This window comes from Phragmites australis, chromosome 19, assembly GCF_958298935.1.
Source record: "Phragmites australis chromosome 19, lpPhrAust1.1, whole genome shotgun sequence".
Taxonomy (NCBI): Eukaryota; Viridiplantae; Streptophyta; class Magnoliopsida; order Poales; family Poaceae; genus Phragmites; species Phragmites australis.
The window spans coordinates 11,737,019-11,756,069 of NC_084939.1; the positions used below are offsets into that span (position 1 = coordinate 11,737,019).

General features: G+C 43.5%; 1 protein-coding gene across 1 annotated transcript; it reads right to left on the reverse strand.

Annotated features, from left to right (window-relative positions):
• Nucleotides 1-12,296: 12,296 nt before the first annotated feature.
• Nucleotides 12,297-18,835, reverse strand: LOC133900453 (uncharacterized). The gene is made up of 13 exons (XM_062341605.1): nucleotides 18,642-18,835; nucleotides 18,493-18,559; nucleotides 17,886-17,996; nucleotides 17,034-17,223; nucleotides 16,818-16,903; nucleotides 16,455-16,647; nucleotides 15,364-15,475; nucleotides 15,030-15,157; nucleotides 14,735-14,941; nucleotides 14,555-14,664; nucleotides 13,837-13,960; nucleotides 13,384-13,533; nucleotides 12,297-12,812 (listed from the first exon to the last, which is right to left on the reverse strand). The coding sequence occupies exons 1-13, from the start codon at nucleotides 18,736-18,738 to the stop codon at nucleotides 12,591-12,593; spliced, it is 1,797 nt and encodes a 598-aa protein (XP_062197589.1). The 5' UTR covers nucleotides 18,739-18,835; the 3' UTR covers nucleotides 12,297-12,590.
• Nucleotides 18,836-19,051: the final 216 nt, after the last annotated feature.

Genomic DNA, 19,051 nt, shown 5'->3' on the forward strand with positions numbered 1-19,051 from the left:
GATAAGAGATCATGTGAGCTGGCCCAAAGCCGTAGCCACTTCGCACCTCCATGTGGTGTACTACTCAAGAATCATAAGAGGACCTTGAGCCAGGGGGTCTAGAAGATTGCCTATTCACCCCCTCCTTTGGTGCCAATACATAGGGACACAACTTGGTCGTGTGTCCGGCATCTTCACCGTGCACCGCACAAAAATATTGGTTGGGGTCGCCTGGTACCGCGTCCTCAACTCCTGGTCAAACCTCTGCCTCTCTTCCTGCTTCTATCAAGCCTCTCCTCGATGTTGAGCACACCCCTCTTGTGACCTCTTGATTAGTGAATATCATGGTGGTGGGATTTATGCTTGTCTGAGGACCGGCAGGTCTCCCACAAATGTGCTTCCTTCTCCTTCCCGTTAGGTACTTTTTCCTTGCCTGTCCTGTGACTTCGGGTTTCCAAGGTTGGCCTTTCAGTGTGCCTCTGAAGATTGTCTTCTTTGGCCCTCGGATACTGTGAGGAACCGTCCAAATAGTATTCTATTTAATCATCAGGAAGATCATTATTCATAATCACAACCTCAGTGATTAACCAGAATACCATCCCGGTAGTCCCGGCACGTGTTTTGTACCTAAGATCGGAACACATGCCTTTCCAACATGCATATCACAACATAGCTTAAGAAAGAGCGAGTAATAAAAGCTATATTACAAGTTCTTAAGCATGCAACCATTTGCAACAGTTTACACAAAGAGAAACTACACAGCGGAAGATTAAAACCATAACAACAACAAAAGGAGAGTGGAACCATATGCCCTTAGGCTCCACCCCAACAGCTACGCCTCACCAGAGTAGGATGCACTACTCTTGCCCACCACCTGCATCAGCGGGCACGAAGTAGCCAAACACTGCATCACCCTCACCAGCAGACCCTGAAAGCGTAAGCATGAGTATGAAGGTACTCGCAAGACTTAATCCATATAGAGCACATATACGTAGCTCGACTCCAAGGATTATGCATTGAGCTGTTAGCAAGACTAGGCCACAAGGTTAAGTAAAACATATACAGTAAGCAACCTTGTCACGTCCCGAAATCCATAATTGTGTGTTTTAATCCTAAAACATGCAATTTCAGCTTCATGTTCCAGTTTGGGTCACTGGAGCACTTCACTTTGAGTCAATGAGGTGGGAGAAGGAAAAACTAAGAGAAATAAAGGAGCTGGAAGCAAGTCTGAACTTTCCTCTAGGTAAGTGGGGCCCACTTGGGTGGAAAATATCTCTCTATAAGTGGGCAACAGCTCTCTCTCCCCTCAAACTTGCCCATACGTACTCCTCACCCACTCCACCACATAAGGCTTTTTGAGGAAGCAAGTTGGAGTTGGCTGTCTCTCTCACTCTCTCTCTTAGGCTCCCTTTTTCCCCTTTTGGATCCCTACCTCTGGGAGCAAGATCAAGGTACGTATGTGGTACTCATGTGACCACCAGCTCAAGGACTACTCGTCCATCCAATTCATTTTCAGTTTCCCCGAAGGAATTCGAGCTGGTTCTGAACTTGTTTGGTGTTCTTTGGGAGAAGCAAGGAAGCAGCAGTTTTTCCTCTCTTCTCCAAGCCATTTTCCGTCGTTTCCTCCTTCAACTGGCGGTCACCAACCTCAGCAAAGGACCTTAGGTGAGTCTGCTAGGCTCCCATGGCAAGTATGCTCATTTTTGGTTGGATAGATCTTGGATCTGGAACTAGGGTTGCAAAGTTCTTAAAGTTCTACAGTCTGGGAACAAATGAGGATTTATGTGGATTTGAGTTATTGCTAGGCGGTTGAACAAAGTCTAGACCCTGTACACCCTTCTAGGCATTTTTACTTTTGATTTAGAGAGACTCCCAGGTTAGTTTAGCTCAGTTTTTCCCTTCGTAATGGCTGCTGTTCTGGAGCTGCGCGAGGCTGATTTTACTGTAGCGCGAGTACTGTTCACCCGAGCACCCCGGATACTGTTCACCGAGCACCCCCTGATACTGTTCACCGACGACCCCCGGGTACTGTTCACCTGAGCACGGGCGCAGTCACCGCGAGCACTCCCGAGCACCCCGGGTACTGTTCACCCGACGACCCCCGGGTACTGTTCACCCGAGCACGAGCTCAGTCACCGCGAGCACTCCCGAGCACCCCGGGTACTGTTCACCCGACGATCCCCGGGTACTGTTCACCCGAGCACGAGCTCAGTCACCGCGAGCACTCCCGAGCACCCCGGGTACTGTTCACCCGACGACCCCCGGTACTGTTCACCCGAGCACGAGATCAGTCACCCCGAGCACTCCCGACGACCCCCGGGTACTATTCACCCGACGACCCCGGGTACTGTTCACCCGAGCACCCCTGTACTGATTCACCCCGAGCACCCGAGCACGGTCGACCCCGACGACCCCGGGTACTGTTCACCCCGAGCACCCCGAGCACCCCCCTGTACTGTTCACCCCGAGCACCCGAGCACGGTCGATCCCGAGCACCCCCGGGTACTGTTCACCCCGGGTACCCCCGTGAGTACTGTTCATCCCGGGCACCCGAGCACGGTTTATCAGGCTTTCCTGATAGCTGATAGCTTGTAAATTCGTAGTTAATTCGTAGGAACTCCAAACTTTTGAGACCACTTGGAAAATTCTGGTTTGGACAGTACGATCTTGGAATAATGTTGTCATGTATTGTGGAGCATATTTTTCTTACATGATCGCATTTCATACATGCTCATTACATTGCACGCGTTGCTCTCTGTAGTGAACGCCGATCCGTCGATCCCGGAGGCCGTGGGCGATCGTGAGGCGTCCCACCTTTCTGATTCAGGGCAGCAAGGCAAGCATCGTTCATATTGCACCGTGTCTACTTGAAAATTTAATATGTTATCTACGCTTATGTATACATTGCATGTGTCGGGTACTGAGTTGGGTAGAACCTATGCCGATGCATTATCCCATTTCGGTCACATGTCATGTGTTGTTCCTAGGAGCCTAGTGGTGTCATCGAGGTCTAATTTTAGTTCGCTATGCTTAGTGGTACTTAAGCTTTCCGGTAGAAGTCGACGACGGCGTCCACCGTTGTCGCGAGCCTAGGACTTATTATTTGTTCGCACTTATGGTTGTGTTGATGATGAGTTGGTTTGGTGAGTGGTGAGTTGAGACGAGGTGTGGGCGGTGTTAGGGGTGTCATCTGCTCACGAGGAGTCCTCAGGCAGTTCGGGGAGGGAACCCGGACACCGTAGACCGCTTGCACCGGTTAAGCACCGATCATCGGTGTAGTCGGCTTTAGCACATACCTTACTCACCACATGCTGATATAATGGTAGGCGAGCCGATTACCTTCGCAGACGTGGTCATGTGGGCCTCGTCATAGACGGTGTGAGTCCGGTTTGAGTCCGGCTTTTTGCGGTATTAGTTTGCTCGGGGAGTAGTTCTAATACCGCCGTGCCGAGCTATGGTTGATCCACATGGTTGGGCCTGGTTGGGAAAGGTTGTCACGGGTACCCCCTTGTGCGCATCTTAGCGGGTGGCACAAGCCGTATGGTCCCTGTGTCGTGTGGGTCCAGGAGTATCCCCCTGCAGGGTGTATAATCAGTTCGAGCTGCCGCGCTCTCGGTCATGAGCATCGCTATCGCTTATCTCCACCGAGCGACCATATTTTGGTCGTAGAGTTTCGATGTGGGTTGTGGCATGGTTGGATTGGGGTGGTTTGGTCGGTATGTGGTTGGTGGTTTGGTGGGAATGGTTTGCTTTTATACATTTGTTGTTACATATCTGTTTTGATCAGGTGGTTGGCAGGGTTTGAGTCGGTGGTTGGTTAAGTCAGTTGCTTACACCTAGAGTCTAGGTTGCTTACCGCTTAATGAACTTAAACATGTCTTAATCCTTGCTACAGCTTTAAATGCATGATCCTTGGAGTCGAGAATATATATACTCATACTGTGTAAGACTTGCTAGTACCTTCGTACTAAGGGTGCTGCCCTTAAGTTGCTTTCAGGTTCGCAGGTCGGCGAAGATGGGGCAGTGTTCGGCTACTTTGTGCCTGCCGATCAGGGTGGCGGGCAGGAGTAGCACCTTCTACTCCGAACTCCGGCGCTTTTGGTATGGAGCCTAAGGGCATACGGCTCCATACTCTTTTGTTGTATAGGTTTTTCTTCCGCTGCGTAGTAGTTGTTGTTGTTCCTATTTTGTTGTAAATTGTGGAAGCAGTTGCTTGTTTAACAATGGTAATCCAGTTTAATTATTTGCTCTCTATTAAACTGTGTTGTGATATTTGAGTTGGAAGGCATGTGTTCCGATCCTGGGCACAAAACACGTGCCGGGACTACCGGAATGGTATTCTGGTTAATCGTCGAGGTTGTGATTATGAATAATGATCCTCCTGATGATTAATTAGAATACTATTTGGACGGTTCCTCACAAACCTAGACACATATGTGTGAGCATCTATACTTAACTCCACAAACAACTACATTTCTACCCTGTAAACCACAACTTGAACATGTATGCATAGTAACCATAGTATCTCATCCACAAACCACCAACCAAAACCATCACACCATAACATTATCCCACATTCGTAAACTCTACGACTGATACAAATGAAACAATAGTATGCTCATGACCGATACAAATGATACAAATGTTTTTAGACCCTGCAGGGGTACAACTTTACCCACACGACTTAAGGACCATTCGTCTTGTGCTACTCATGAAAGTACACACAAGGGGTACTCAAGTCAACCTTTCTCACCTAGAACCACCCACTTGTAATGCCCCTATGGCACCGGGGTTACCGCGAGCGTGTCCCGGACACCTCCGGCTCTCCGCCACCTTGCTTCTCCTTTTCTTTTTCTCTTACGCGTCATAGAGCCGCAAGGCAAGTGTCGGCACATCATATGATAATCGGCTTACCTTACCATTAGATCAGCATGTTGTGAGTATGGAAAATGTTAGAGCCAACTGTACCAACGGACGGCTTTAAATGATATAAGCGGTCTATGGCATCCGGGCTCCTCTCCCGAATTACCCAGAGGACTCCTCCTGGGCAGAAAATACCCCTAACACCGCCCACACCTCGCCTCGATCTCACACCTCAACCATTCATCTCAACCTCATTTTTGTATCTGTAAACAGTGATTGAACCCTAAGCTCATGAAAAACGGCAGCACCGTCGCTCGACTTCTACCGAGGACTTAAGCATTGCTAAGCATTTCGAATAAACCTTGAAGCTAGACACCAACTATATCATCAAGGCTACAAGGATAAGAATTCATTAATAAGTCAAGATAGAGATAATTCATCAACATAGGTTCTACCCATATCAGTCCGACACTAGACTCAACACATGTAAACATACATAAAGCATAATTTATCAATTTAGACTCCATTTAATTTGAACAAAGGGTGCAGTATGCTTAGATGCTTGCCTTGCTGCTCCAAGGTTTGCCTGATACTTTCCAAAAAGAACTCGCAGAAGTGGTGTGCCTCGGTGTCACCCTCGATCACACTCGCGTCACGCTCCGGTTCTTCATTCACTACTGAAGAACGCATGCAATGATGAGCACGAATGACATGTAATGACGGATGCTCCATAGTGTGTGACAAGGTGGAGATGCAATGCATCATGACATGAGTTTTAAAGCCTCAAAATTTTCTTAACTTGGATTAATGTTAAGCATCTACTCATTTTCCTGGATTAATTAATCTTAACACAAAGCTTAACCCTAAATATGAATTTAATCATGTATAACATGAGGGTGATTATTTTCAATGAGCAAGAAATAAATTAATAAGATTTACAAAATTGAATTCATCAATTTTGGAGTTACCAATATTTAATTATGGACTGATGAAGCTCAAACCTGTTTTATTAACCCATGAAATTTAAATACACATTCCATAGCTCCCAGTATTTTTAACATGTAGATAATGATCATATAAACCTAACAAAATTTGTTTCATGATTTTTGGAGCTATATACAATTTTCTATGTATTTTACAAGTTTCAACTGAATTAACAATGCAACGAATAACCCATTTCCCATTTTATGATTTAAACCAAATAGTTAAATGGACCGACTCCTTTTTACACGAGCACCTAACTAGCTGCATTCACTGACCACGGGCCTGGGCTACCTTGACTCCAGTCAAAACCGGGCCGCACCCAAAGCACAGTGCACCGGCGGCACGGGCAGCCTCGTCGGTGGCGATTGGTGGTGCGACACGGCTAGCAGAGGGCACCGGCATCGCCAGCAAGACACGGGGAACTTGATGGGGGTACATGCGGCCGACGAGCCCAGCCAGAACAAGGCTGGCGGCGGGCGGCGGGCGGCGGCGCTTGGTGGCCGTGGAGAGGCACGTCGGCAGTAGGTAAAAGGGAAAACTACACGTGCAAAGGATTCAGGAGATCGTGGGGAAGCTCACTGCATGACCGATTCATCTAGAGAAGCAACGGTGCAGTGGCTCGACGGAAATGTGGTGACGAAGGCCACCGGAAATGGGGAAGAAGGTGCCTGCGCTGGATTTCGGCCACGCAAGAAGGGGAATCTGGCGGGATTATGCCGGTGGAGCATCGCACGACCCCTTCCTTTGCTCCTCATGGCTTGGTCCTAGTTGAATCGAGCTCAACTCATCGAATTTTGTCGGTGGTGCGGTGTGTTACTGTGCGGCGCTGCTTTGCTTTGGACTCGACCGAACGAGAGAGTGGGAGAGAGAGAGAGGAGAGAGCAACGAGGGGGATAAGGGCGAGGCCAATCACTTATCTTCGAAGGCTCGGCTTCTGTGACTCAACGGCCGGCCGCAATAGTCAACATCGGCGGCCTAGAGAGCAGCAAAGAGCGGGAAACATGGAAGTGGGCGCATGAACAGTGATCCACCGGTCAAATTCATCCCCACCACTTTAGCCATCCAAATGAAGATCTTTTTGTGGTCCAAAATTCATGGAATAAATTTTGTGTGAAACTAAAATTCATGTGCAACCCATTTTAACTTATTTGACCCATAATGCCTAAGCCAATTTCAAACTAAAATTCCCAAACATGCAACCTTTTCTAACTTGTGGTAATTTTTATGCCTTCAAAACCATCCCCAAAAATTTGGGAAAATTCATTTATATTCTTCATATTGCATGGAATAATTTCTAAAATTGTTTCCAACCCTATGTTGTATAGCAACATTGTGAGTTGCTTAACAATGCACCAATTAACATTGATTTTCACAATTATGTTTAATTGAAGTGCATGTTCATAATTCATCAAAACAATTAAACATGATGCTAATGATGCTTATGATGCTTAATGACATACTCAAGTGGAGGAGATGGACTGACGGAGGGAGCTGAGCTCCTCACGTAGTTCTTGAATCTACTTGTTGGCCTCCTCCACTTGATGCTTGTACTGCGTGGTGTTGCCTTTGTAAAATCCTGCTCCATGGTCCTCTAGGACATTCAGAGTAGCCGTATGATTCTCTCGGACATCCGGCACAGCTGCCTGATCCTCTTGAGTGCCCGGGGCGATCACCATGAATGTTCTCATTCTGCCTTTCGCGGCCATGCCAACCCTAGGTATCTCAACCCAAGGGGCCTCGCCTGAAGCTCTAGCCCCCTCGGCTGCCATGGCTTCTCCTTGCTGTGAGGGTGCTGTCGAACCCCCTTCGACGTCTTTAGATTCTTGTGCCTTTCCTTCCTAGTCTTCGATGGTATGATGTCATCACATTGTCCTGGGTTTGATCCCCACAGTCAGCATCAAATGTTGGGATTGTGATCACAACATAGTGAACAATACTTATAATAGCGAGTATAATAATTGTTCATCTCTTGTTATTACAGCAGTCAAGTGGGTATTTATAGACACACATCAACCATCCCATCATCATTACATGTATGCCCCTTATCCATAAGAATATTACTTCTAGCACTGGAGAATATTGCAGGATATTCCTAGGGCATTACAGTCATTGTACACCTATGGTGTTCTATTCTATCTAATCTTGACACGTGTCCTAAAGGAGCCCACATCGAGCCCTCCTTCGTGTCACGTCCCAAATCCTTAATCTTGCAATTAAGCATAATCACGATTCTTAAGCATTGTTTTATTTCAGAATGCTAATGCAATTCGTCTAAAGTCAATTGGATGAGATAAATGAATTCGAGAGAGAAAATAATGAAATTCACAGTTAAAACGAACCCTTTCTTTAACATGTGGGCCCACCACCCTAACCACCTAGAGGGGCAGCGGCCACCTGCTCCCTCTTTCTCTCCCTCACTCCCCCATGCCTCCCTCTCCATCTCCAGCTAGCCAAGCAAGGGAGGAGCTCCCCCTCTCACTCTCTCTCTCAAGCATTATCTCCCTCTCCCCAAAATCCGACCTCAAGAGAAGGATTTGAGGTATGCATGTGGTATCCACACGATCACAAGCTCATGAGCTACTCATCTATCCAATTCGTTTTCATTTTCATGGAGGAATTGAATTGTTCTCGAGTTCTTTAGATGATCTTGAGTTTTTGGAGCAAAATATAGTTTTGGGTGAATTTGAGCTATGAAGTCATGTTACTAAGTTGATGAGTGAGTTCCAGACTCCTTGAACTATCCCCAGCATGTTTCCCTTAGCCTTGGTGTGGCTCACAAATCAAATCGACCCCAAAATCAACTCGAAAATGGTTGTTCTAGACAGCCTGAATACTCCGGGTAAACCCGGATCCTCCGGGTTCAATAAGAGAAAGCTCATTGAATTGTATTAAAAAATCGTTAGGGTTTAGGGTGCAAGTTGGGTCTAGAATCCTTTGGACAGGGCATATACATGTTTATATAGCACAGATCTATCATGCGAGTCGAATCACCCGAGGGAAGATTTTTTAGAATGACAAAGTCTACCCCATCTGGATAATCTGGGTAAGCCCGGAGGTTCCAGGTTAAACCGACGAATTTAACCGAGCACCCTCGCCCGGAACCACACCTGGAGTGTCTGGCACAACCCAGATAGTCCGGACCAACCCAGAGGTTCCGGGTTAAATTGAAAATGGCTAACAGAGAACTCTCTCTCAGAGGTTGGCCTGAAGGCTCCAGAACCCAGATACTCCGAGTCAACCTCCAGATACTCTGGCCTCCTGATATTTTTCCGACTTCATTTAGATCACTTAGTGTGACATTAATTCGTATGTCTTGCACATCTAACGTGTTTTTATGCATATTGTGGCATGCATTGTTAGACTTCAATCATACTCATCATTACATGCGTTCTTCTCTAGTGAGCGGAGAACCGGCGCGTGACCCGGTGGTGATTGAAGACAATGCCCATCTCCCCGAATTTTGCGAGTGTTACACGGGTAGCATAAGGCAAACTCCAAAGCAACAATCCAAGCATCTAATCATACTTATCCTAATACTTTGGATCTCATATGGTATAAATTGATAAATATGCCTTATGTATGTATGCATGAGTTTGAGTCGATGTCGGAATATAGTGGGTAGAACCTATGTAGATGCATGATCTTTTCCTTCAATTGTTGTTGATCCATATCCTTGTAGCACGGGCATAACCATGTTAATGTCTAACTTAAAATGTGATACGAGTTGCTTAGTATTGCATAGGTTTACAGTAGAAGTCGAGCGGTGAAATGTTTCATCATTCGTGAGCATATGCTTAATAATTACTTACACAATGATATTGATGGTGAGTTGATGAGTGGTGAGCATGAGACGAGATGTGAGCGGTGTTAGGGGTATCATCTGCCCTGGAGGAGGTTCCCAGGGTAGTTCGGGGAAGGAGCCTAGATACTGTAGACCGCTTCGCATCGGTTAAGCACCGATCATTAGCCGTCATTGGCTTAAACACTTACCGTACTCACTATATGCCGATCTAATAGTAAGACGAGCCGAATACCTTTGTAGATGTGATCATTTGGGCTAGAACATCGATGGTGTGAGTGGGCAGGCTTGGAAGAGGTATCTAGTTTGCTCTGGAAGTAGTTCTAGATACCTCCACGTCGAGCTATGCATGTATCAAATGGTTAGGGCTTATTGGGAAATGTTGTCACGAGTACCCCCTTGTGTGCACTTTAGCGGGTGGCACAAGCTGATTGGTCCTCGTGTCATGTGGGTAAAGGAGTATCCCTTGCAGGGTGTAAAAATATTTCGAAATGTCGCGCTCCGAGTCATGAGGATGCCTTCTGTCCATGCGCACCATCGTAGAGTTCCGTTGTAGATTGTGGTTGGTTATGTTGGTTGTGGTGGAGATGGTTCGTGTTACGTTTATGTTCGTTATGGTTCCAGTTACATTTATGTACAGTTGGTCTTTGCAAGGTATAGTGATTTTGTTGTTAGTTGAGTTTAGGTGCTCACACATGTATGTGTCAAGTTGCTTTTGCATGTAAATTTTACTTAACCATGTGGTTGTTCTCTTGCTAACATCCAAATGCATGATCCTTGGAGTCGGGCTAATTATAAGTTGCTCAATATGGATTAAGTCTTGCGAGTACCTTCATACTCAGCTGCTCTATAGGTTTTACAGGTGAGGAGGAGTTGGTCATTAGCTACTTCACGCCTACAAAGGGTGGTGGCGGACATGAGTAGTACATCCTACTCTATTAGCGTGCTTTTGTGATAGAGCCTAAGGGCATGTGGCTCCATCCTGCTTTTGTTGTATAGTTTTAGTCTTCCGCTGCGTAGTTTCTTTTGCAGGTTAGGAGTTGAGCAGATTTTAGTCTCCTCCTAGCTCTCTTTTGCTGTAAATTATAATAACTTGGTAAATCCTTAAAAATTTGTAATGTAATTTAATTGCTTGTTTTTTCTTAAGTTGTGTTGTGATGCTATATGTTGTAAAGATATGTGTTCCGATCCTGGAAGTAAACACGTGTCGGGACTACCGGAATGATATTCTAGTTAATCATCGAGGTTGTGATTGTGAATAATGATCCTCCTGGTGATTAACAAGAATACTGTTTGAACGGTTCCCCCACACTTCGGAGCTATCAGGGAGCTCCCTCCAGTCATCTTCCGATCAGGTTCTAGCTAACCCACAGGCTCCTTCTCAGACTAGCCTTCACTCTCTTGTCGAAGGTTCTTGCGCCATCTCCCTTCCTCCCTCACCGACGCCAGAATGGTAAGTTCTCCCAAATCACAATCGGCGTAGTGCAATACTGATTGTCTAATCTAGAGTTCTAAATATCTAGTCATTTGTGATTAGTATTGAGGGATGAGTATTATATTGATGTGTTATTCTGTAACTGTGTATGCTTGATTCCTTATGTTATCTTATTTGTTGTAGGCACTATTTATGACTAACATCCGAATTCATACATTTTTTTATTTTTTAGGGTACCTGCTAGATTCTCTGAAGTTTTAGGGACATCTAGTGAGTGATTCAAGCATTGCGAGTCTATACTAGTAAAATTTATTGTCTTTATGTCGTGTTCTACATTTTTTATATTTTTTACGTAGTTCCTATAAAATTTAATGTGATTTAAACAATTACTTGTATTGAACGTCAAAGCGTCGTGTCCTTTTAATTTCTAAGATAAAAGTTTGCCACTACTACCTAAAATTACTCAGTCCACCACTGAGTCACGTGATGTGTAGTGAATGGGTGTCCTAATTTAGGGTGAGGGTTTGGCTTTGGCTTAACAATGGGGATTACCGGGGTTATTTGGTTTGTGCCCTTTTCGAGCCATACCAAATTTTGGCGTTACCAAAACTAAGGCAATGCTAAAACGTGGGTGAAAAACATCAATCGGTTTGCTACCATACTAGTTTGCAGGAAATGCCAAACACAGGAAAAAGAAAACTAGTGTTTTGACTGCAACCATACCAAAACTAAGCCGTAAGTATAACACGTGGGATCCACATGTTAGTAAATATTTTTTTAACCGAAATATAGCACATGCCAAATATTGGTAAGGTTTATATGGGCGTCAAACTCTTAACACGCCCATGAAGTGAAAATGAGCCAAAACTTCATATCTAAATTTTGTAGTGCGCCCATCGGACTGTACACAATGCTATGGTCAAGATTGGGATATTCAGATGCATCCTTTGGTGCATTTACTGGGGCCTGATGATTTTCGTTGTGGCCGCTACAACTTACGATTAAAAAAGCCTTCTCGGTGTAGGATATTTATGCACAAAATGTACACTCTTCCAATTCACCAAAACTAAGTATTGCAACGAATTTTTTACAGCCCCTTCAAATTGTAGAGAATTGAATGGCAAGGGCATCAATTGATATAGAAAACATTTTCCTTATTGCAGCACCCTGCCTACGTGGACTTTTTTTTTGGCGAAAGGTGAGTACACAAGGTGTGAAAGATTAAACAATGCAACATTCAATAATCCGAGCTATTTCAGTCATTGCTCAATACTGTATAAAAAATCAAGGTTAGACTGAATAGTCACTGAGAGTGATGTACTTTAGAATAGTAAATACTAAAAACTCTTAGGACGAAACATTGTCCGAATTTCTCAGGGGAACGAAAGATAGGTATGACAAAAATCTTTCACCCATCGACATGCAGTACGAGAGAACCATCTACCTTTGAACATGTTCATGCACATGAGAAACAAATCAAACGACCAGGATAATGTACCAAAATCTATGAGGAAGACTGCTGCCTTCTTTTCAGCCCCAGAACCTGCTCAGAAGACCCTTCTTTTCTTTCTTCATTCTGTTCTCAAGGTTCGAGAACTCGATTGCGTTGTATGCCATATCAAGCACAATTGGATTGCATGGAACCGCTTGGAAGGGAGGAGGGAATTGCGCAATGTGACATGGAGCTTTGGTGTTTGGCTCACCAATTGCTGACTCATAGCTTTCTAGCATATCAAGAAGATATTTGTTCTCCTACAATATATCAGTTTATCATCAGTATCTGTTATAAAATGTTTAGTACCAGCTTTGGTTTGCTGTGCAAAGTATCGTCATGAAGGATACGACGTCATGAAGGATACGACAATAAAACACAAAGTGCCAACTTAGCTTGCAAATCTAATAAACTTAAACCACAACCACTTCCTACCATGCAAGTAGGCTGAAAAACAATGACTGGCAGCCAACCATACCAGGTCATAATACACGCTGACACTCCTAGTTTGCAAAATAATTTCACCTTTGCTTTGCTCAAATATAATTGTGTTGAACGATATTTCTACAATATTTACTTGAGGAATGCAGCTTTATACACATGAGCTTCTTACAAGTCACCAAAGGCCCTTATCACCAGAAGCAGTATTTAACAGTCAAATGGCGTCGACCTTTGGGTTATTCGGTTACTTCTCCAAAGTTTTCATGAAAATATGCCATATCATAGCACAACTGATCTAAACATCACCAGTAACTGGGTGCAAACCTAGATCGTCATGGCATCTTACCGATGCAGCAAGTCCATGCTTATATGGAAAAATTTGAAGCATACCTTTGTTTTATCGTCACCAAGTGACATAGTTGAGACTTCCTTAGAAAGTCTTAAAGGAACATTTTCCTCCTCCAAAATACCTGTTGCATGTTCTATGCAGCTATTTGATCTACAATTGTCAGATAGAGACTTCAGATCTTGGATTAAGGTCTGTGAAAATATGCATGAGTCAGAATTAAGTACCTTTTCTTACAACAAAAAACATGAAAGCCATGATTTTGAGAAAGCCGACAAAGTCAATTAACTTGGGATTCAATGTGCTTCAACAAAGTAAAGACCAAAAACTATATTATTAGATTAACTGGCCAACAAATAAAATAGCCTGTATCTAGTGTCAAGGTCTCACATTAATAGTTCTTAAAATCCAAAGCAATATGCGAGCAAAAAGTTTCATTCATGAAACTCACGTATAATTATGAGTAGCAGAATGGAAGTGTTGGTTCAGTGGCAAACCTTGTCAGGACTGTTCGCAAGCTGTTGCAGTGCAGAATCAGTGAGAGAACGAGCGTGACAGAATAATGCATATGCTTCTGCCCTTTTACCAGCCGAACTATATGACTTCGCCAGAAAGAAACATCTGCACAATTTTTCAAAGTGAATCTTGTAAGGATAATCCACGAGGCATTATATGTAAGTTTTCATGGAAACCTTGCTAACAAAGATTTATACACATGAAGTGATTTGGGAAAAAGTATAAATTAACTATGCAAGTGCCTTGTATTAAGCTCTTGTTTAACCTGACATGGGAGGAAGCAATACAGAGAGACTTGAAGGAATGAAATATCTCAAAAGAGGATAGGAGCGCATGGAAATCAGCAATTCACGTGCCCCCGAATCATGACTTTGGAGATCAGTCTCCTTTTACTATTATTACTACTATATTTACTATTACTAATACCTTTTTTTTACTTTTTCCATCCTTATTGGTGGGTCTTGTTGGATTTCATAACTAGCCTACCCAACTTGCTTGCGACTAGGCTTTGTTGCTGTTGTAAATACGTAATTGGTGTAAATTCATATCTGATAGCAAGCAAGGCATACAAACCAACAAATAAATAAGGTGAAAATCATAATACAGTTCACAGACAGTTTATCGCCAAAGGAGAGACAATGTATGCAAAGAAAGCTGGTCATTAAAGAGTTAACTAGACTTAAATATGATGTAACAAACCTCTCAGCTCGGAAAGCCAAGCCTTTCAGCTCATACTCATGAACAAAAGAGGTCTCTTCTTCATTTTTGTTTCTTCCAGAGCTAACTAAATCTGTCAAGTCTGTTGTATTCTGCAAAAAGCAGTTTCGCATCAGCAAAAGCACACAACTCTAGTAAAAACGTGATACAAAACAAACTTACCTGAATTAGCAGATCATATAGCCGAACAAGTTCTTCCGGTTTTGTGATTTTCTCATTTTTCTCATCTCGATGCTTTGTAAATCTACTTTTAGCAATGCTAACAAGTAACTGGTTACGTTCTATAGTCCTCAATCCTAAAACAGCACTAACAGCCTTGTCAAGACCATTCAAGTCGTCTCTTATATTCTCAGCATTGCCAGCAGAAGCCTACATTTGGAAGTTAGAATGGTGAGCAATGTATAACTTATCTCTGGTCCGTACAAAACATAATCAGTCAAAGGTTGAAATTTCATACCAGGTCATTGCGGATGCAGCTCCGAGCATCATGGTAAGAAGAAAATATTTTATCAAAAATGGCAAGCTTTTTGTCAGCAGCAACTGATTCTGTGGCTGCACCATTCAAATCTCTCTCGAGCTGCTGAGCTGATCATGTCACTCCATTAAAGAGAGGTCCACAAGTATAAAACTAAGAAGATGCAGCAATACAATTTCTCAAATAAGGATTCTATTCAGTTATCTATTATGGTCTGAATCATCAATTATCACAGTTCAAAATGAAAGAACAGTATTATATGCTCATTCTGCACAATATTACTCCTGCAATTAAAAACAAGACAGTAACGATTTACCTTTCAAAATGGAGACACGGGTCTTTGCATTGGTAATAGGAAATCTGCGACCAAGCCAGTTAAACTCGGTCATGGAAGCTGCCTGCTGTGATCTTGTCTCAGACAATACAGCCTGAAAGTTTTTTAAAGTACATCTATTAGAATATGAGGTAAAAGAAATTGGTATCAAATTTATGAAATTATCTTCAAATAGTTCGAAGTTCCAAAAAATAAAGTGATTGCAATAATTGGTGGGCCTCCCATGAAATGAGCTGACAGGAAGAATATGGGACTACCTATAGCATTTCTTCTATTTCATTTTATTGTTTTTCAACTGTGTAAACTCAAAGGCCCCCATAACCAGGAGAAAAAAGAGATATGCCAGAACCTCTCTAGCACTATATCACGTAGAACTGCGACTTCTTTTTAACTTTCCGTAACAAAAACAATTTGGACGTCCAACATCTTAAATTGTATGCATTAAGAGAGCATCGTATGAATTTCATAATGGATCTGCATCGTATGTGTATGTGTCCTTTGGAGAATGATTCCACTGAAAGGCTACATCACCAAGGCTGTGGGTAGGATGGTGACGTTTTATTTCTTCTACCCACATTGAGTTACCGATTGTAGATTGCCTAAGCAGCATCTCACATGCTTGACCTGTGGTGTGTTAATGTTCGGATAGTCAGTCAAGAGCCATGCATCCTTTCAGTGCTGTTGGGCGAAATACTCAAAGCAAAAAATTGCTGGCAGTGGCTGCTTCCACATTGTCAGATGGTGTTGATATCTCTAGCAAGAAAGCCCTACGTCATGAAGATGATGCTGCCCCCCTCACCCCAACCCACACACACGCACATGCAGAGAGAGAACTGCTAAGGAAAAAAATAAGCATCTGCACCCTGCTCTCCAAACCACCAAAAGAACGAGGGGGGAGGGGGGACCATTCCTAATAGACTCCTGCTCAAGATAAAACTCATGCCCTTCTCTCTACATTGTATCTTATCACTATAAAATTATTTTTTATGGTAGATTGCAATAATGTGGTAGCCCCTGACTAGTTCTTAAAAAGATAACAAGGTATGCCAGAAGAGCAGTAAAAAAGAAAATACCTCCATCTTCGCTTTGAGAAGATCATTAGCAGGTCCCTCCTTTTCCACATCTAGGAGTCCTTGTGCTTGTAAAGATGATCCACCTAGTTTGTGTGAACAGAAATCAATCATAGGCTCCACTTCTTCGATGCGCTGACGGCATAAGAGTTGATTTTCTATACTCCCATACTTCCCAAGCTCCTCATATATGGCCCTATGGAGAAAACAATAATAATTACTCAAATCATCAAAGAACCTCACCCTAATTACTCATTCAAAAAGGATTCCAAACAGCAAGGAACAATAATAATTGAAATATCTACACAAGACATAATTGTCAAACTAATGATTCTAAATCAGATGAAACAAACCAATTTCACAAACCTGGTATTCTTGAAATTTACCATTGCGGCTTCTATGTTCTTCTCTTGCTCAAAAAACAAAGTACCTTTCATATATGAAGCATATGCCTGTAAAAAAAATATTTTGAGAAAAAATATTTCAGGTTGAATTGAATGAGCTTTCCTGTTTTGAAGATAGTGCAAAATCTTATTAAAGATTTACAATTGAGAGTTTCACAAAATATAGTTAGGAACACACCTCAGCTTCTAGAGATGTCCTTGAATCTCCTTTTACAGAACATAATTGCGAAAAAAGTGATGCCCATTTAACTGCTTTCCTGAATCGACCCAACATGTAGATACGCTGTTGTGCATTTGTACCAGCAGTTTTCTTTTCCATCGCATGACTCCATGCTCTCTCAGCCATATAAAAAATTATATGGAGAAACCTGCTCTCACATGTTAAAATTGCTTCAGGAAGTACTCTCCAAGTGTACACAAATTGCAGTGGTCATTGCTCACACGAGATGTAGATGTTTGCAAAAATGAAATTATGATTTCAATTTCTGTTAAACTTCCTGAGTAAGCCATTAAAAACACCACCACCCCCACATGCATATACTACAAAAGTGTGCATGTCTGCATGACAATAAAAAAATGCTGGGGGGGGGGGGGTGCTTAGCACCACTACTCAAATACTAATGACTCAAAACCTTCGTTACATAATTATCAACCAAAAGTACACAAAAGCAACAGAAGTTTCCCCATTACACTGGAAGACACCAGAGAACTTCATTAGTTTTACATGAATGCACAAAACAGCAACACTCTTACCAGCTGAGGCATCATATCAATGCCAAACTGGTTGATCAAGGGTCTAGAAATACAACTGAAATACTTTCCTTTGTGCTATTAGCCAATATCAACAAAGAGTCCGCATCGATGCATGCTAGAGTTCCGGACACATGGCATATCATACACTGTTATTTAACGACCCATTCATTTCTACCTTTCATTTAAATATGGTGAAAGAGATAACACCAAAAAAGTGAATTATGAAGAGAAAAGAACAACATGCCACATAGCACACTATAAGCAGAAGGCACCACACCTGACATCTGTCACTGTTGACTCGGTTATATTCCTCCTGGTGTATTTACCACGGCCATGCAGAAACTTCAGAGACTTGTACAGCCTTCTGAGTCGCGCAGAACAGTATCTCCTGCAGGTAATGCAAAATCCTTCAGGCAAAGAGGCACATAAACCAATGACAGGAACAACACGCTAACTAATAACAGAGCATGATACTTTGGGGAAAGAAAACATAAAAAAGACGGAGATAATACACACCCGCGAATAACCAGGCTGACAACTTGAAACCAAATGGGCTCCATGTACACTCAGTACAAACACGTAAAAGTGGACCAAGCATGGTACAGAAAATGTATAAAATTCTTCAATTTCTTAGTCAATATCACAGGTTTGGACTCAAATAGCATACGAGCCAGGGTTTGCGTTGGACAATTCTGATTACAGGACATAGCAATTTGACACGAAAACATTACATCCCCCATCCCAAGTCATATCTGAGATCGTATAAGATAAGAAAACCGAAGAGACCCTAATCGATCTAGAGGCGTCAGTCAAGTGGAACCAAGCGTGCAGATCTAGGAAGAGATCGAGCGGGATCGGGGGATCGGGCGGAGCGCATCACGCACCTGTACCGCGTGTAGTCGCTCTGGCGGAGGCCGTGCTGCATCTGCGCCTCCCTCATAAGCTCCAGCACTGCGGGAACCGAGCAGGGTCAGGAAACTGAACAAGGGATCGGATCGTGAGAGGGCGCAAAGCAGAGGGAGGGAGGGCTCACCGTTGATGGAGAACCTGACGGGCGGCTTCTTCTCGGCCGCGGTGGCGGCGGAGTCGACCTCCATGTCAGACGGCGGCTGCTCCGCGGGCTTCGACATGGCGACGGCGGCGGTGGGGAGGTGTAGGCGGAGGCGGAGGCGGAGGCGGAGGCGGCGTGCGCTGTTTCGGGTTGCGGTTTACCGGGTTCAGAGGGTGAGAGTCTCGGAGTCTGGTTACTTAAATTATTTTTCCACCCTAACGATGGTACACACTCAAAAGTCACTCTCTCAAACCGCTATATCAAAATATCATCTGATCACGAAAATATTCTCGTCTACCATTTGAGCTCTTTTTCTACGTCACATAACATTTTTTTCATTACCAACATGAAAGCGAACTGAAAATAATCACTCTACCTTTTTCTCATACCTC

Coding starts and splice junctions, on each gene's coding strand:
- LOC133900453 (XM_062341605.1), bottom strand. CDS start 18,738: ATGTCGAAGCCCGCGGAGCAGCCGCCGTCTGACATGGAGGTCGACTCC. Junction 18,560..18,641: donor CGTCAGGTTCTCCATCAACG/GTGAGCCCTCCC, acceptor CGGTTCCCGCAG/TGCTGGAGCTTATGAGGGAG. Junction 17,997..18,492: donor AGCGACTACACGCGGTACAG/GTGCGTGATGCG, acceptor CATTACCTGCAG/GAGATACTGTTCTGCGCGAC.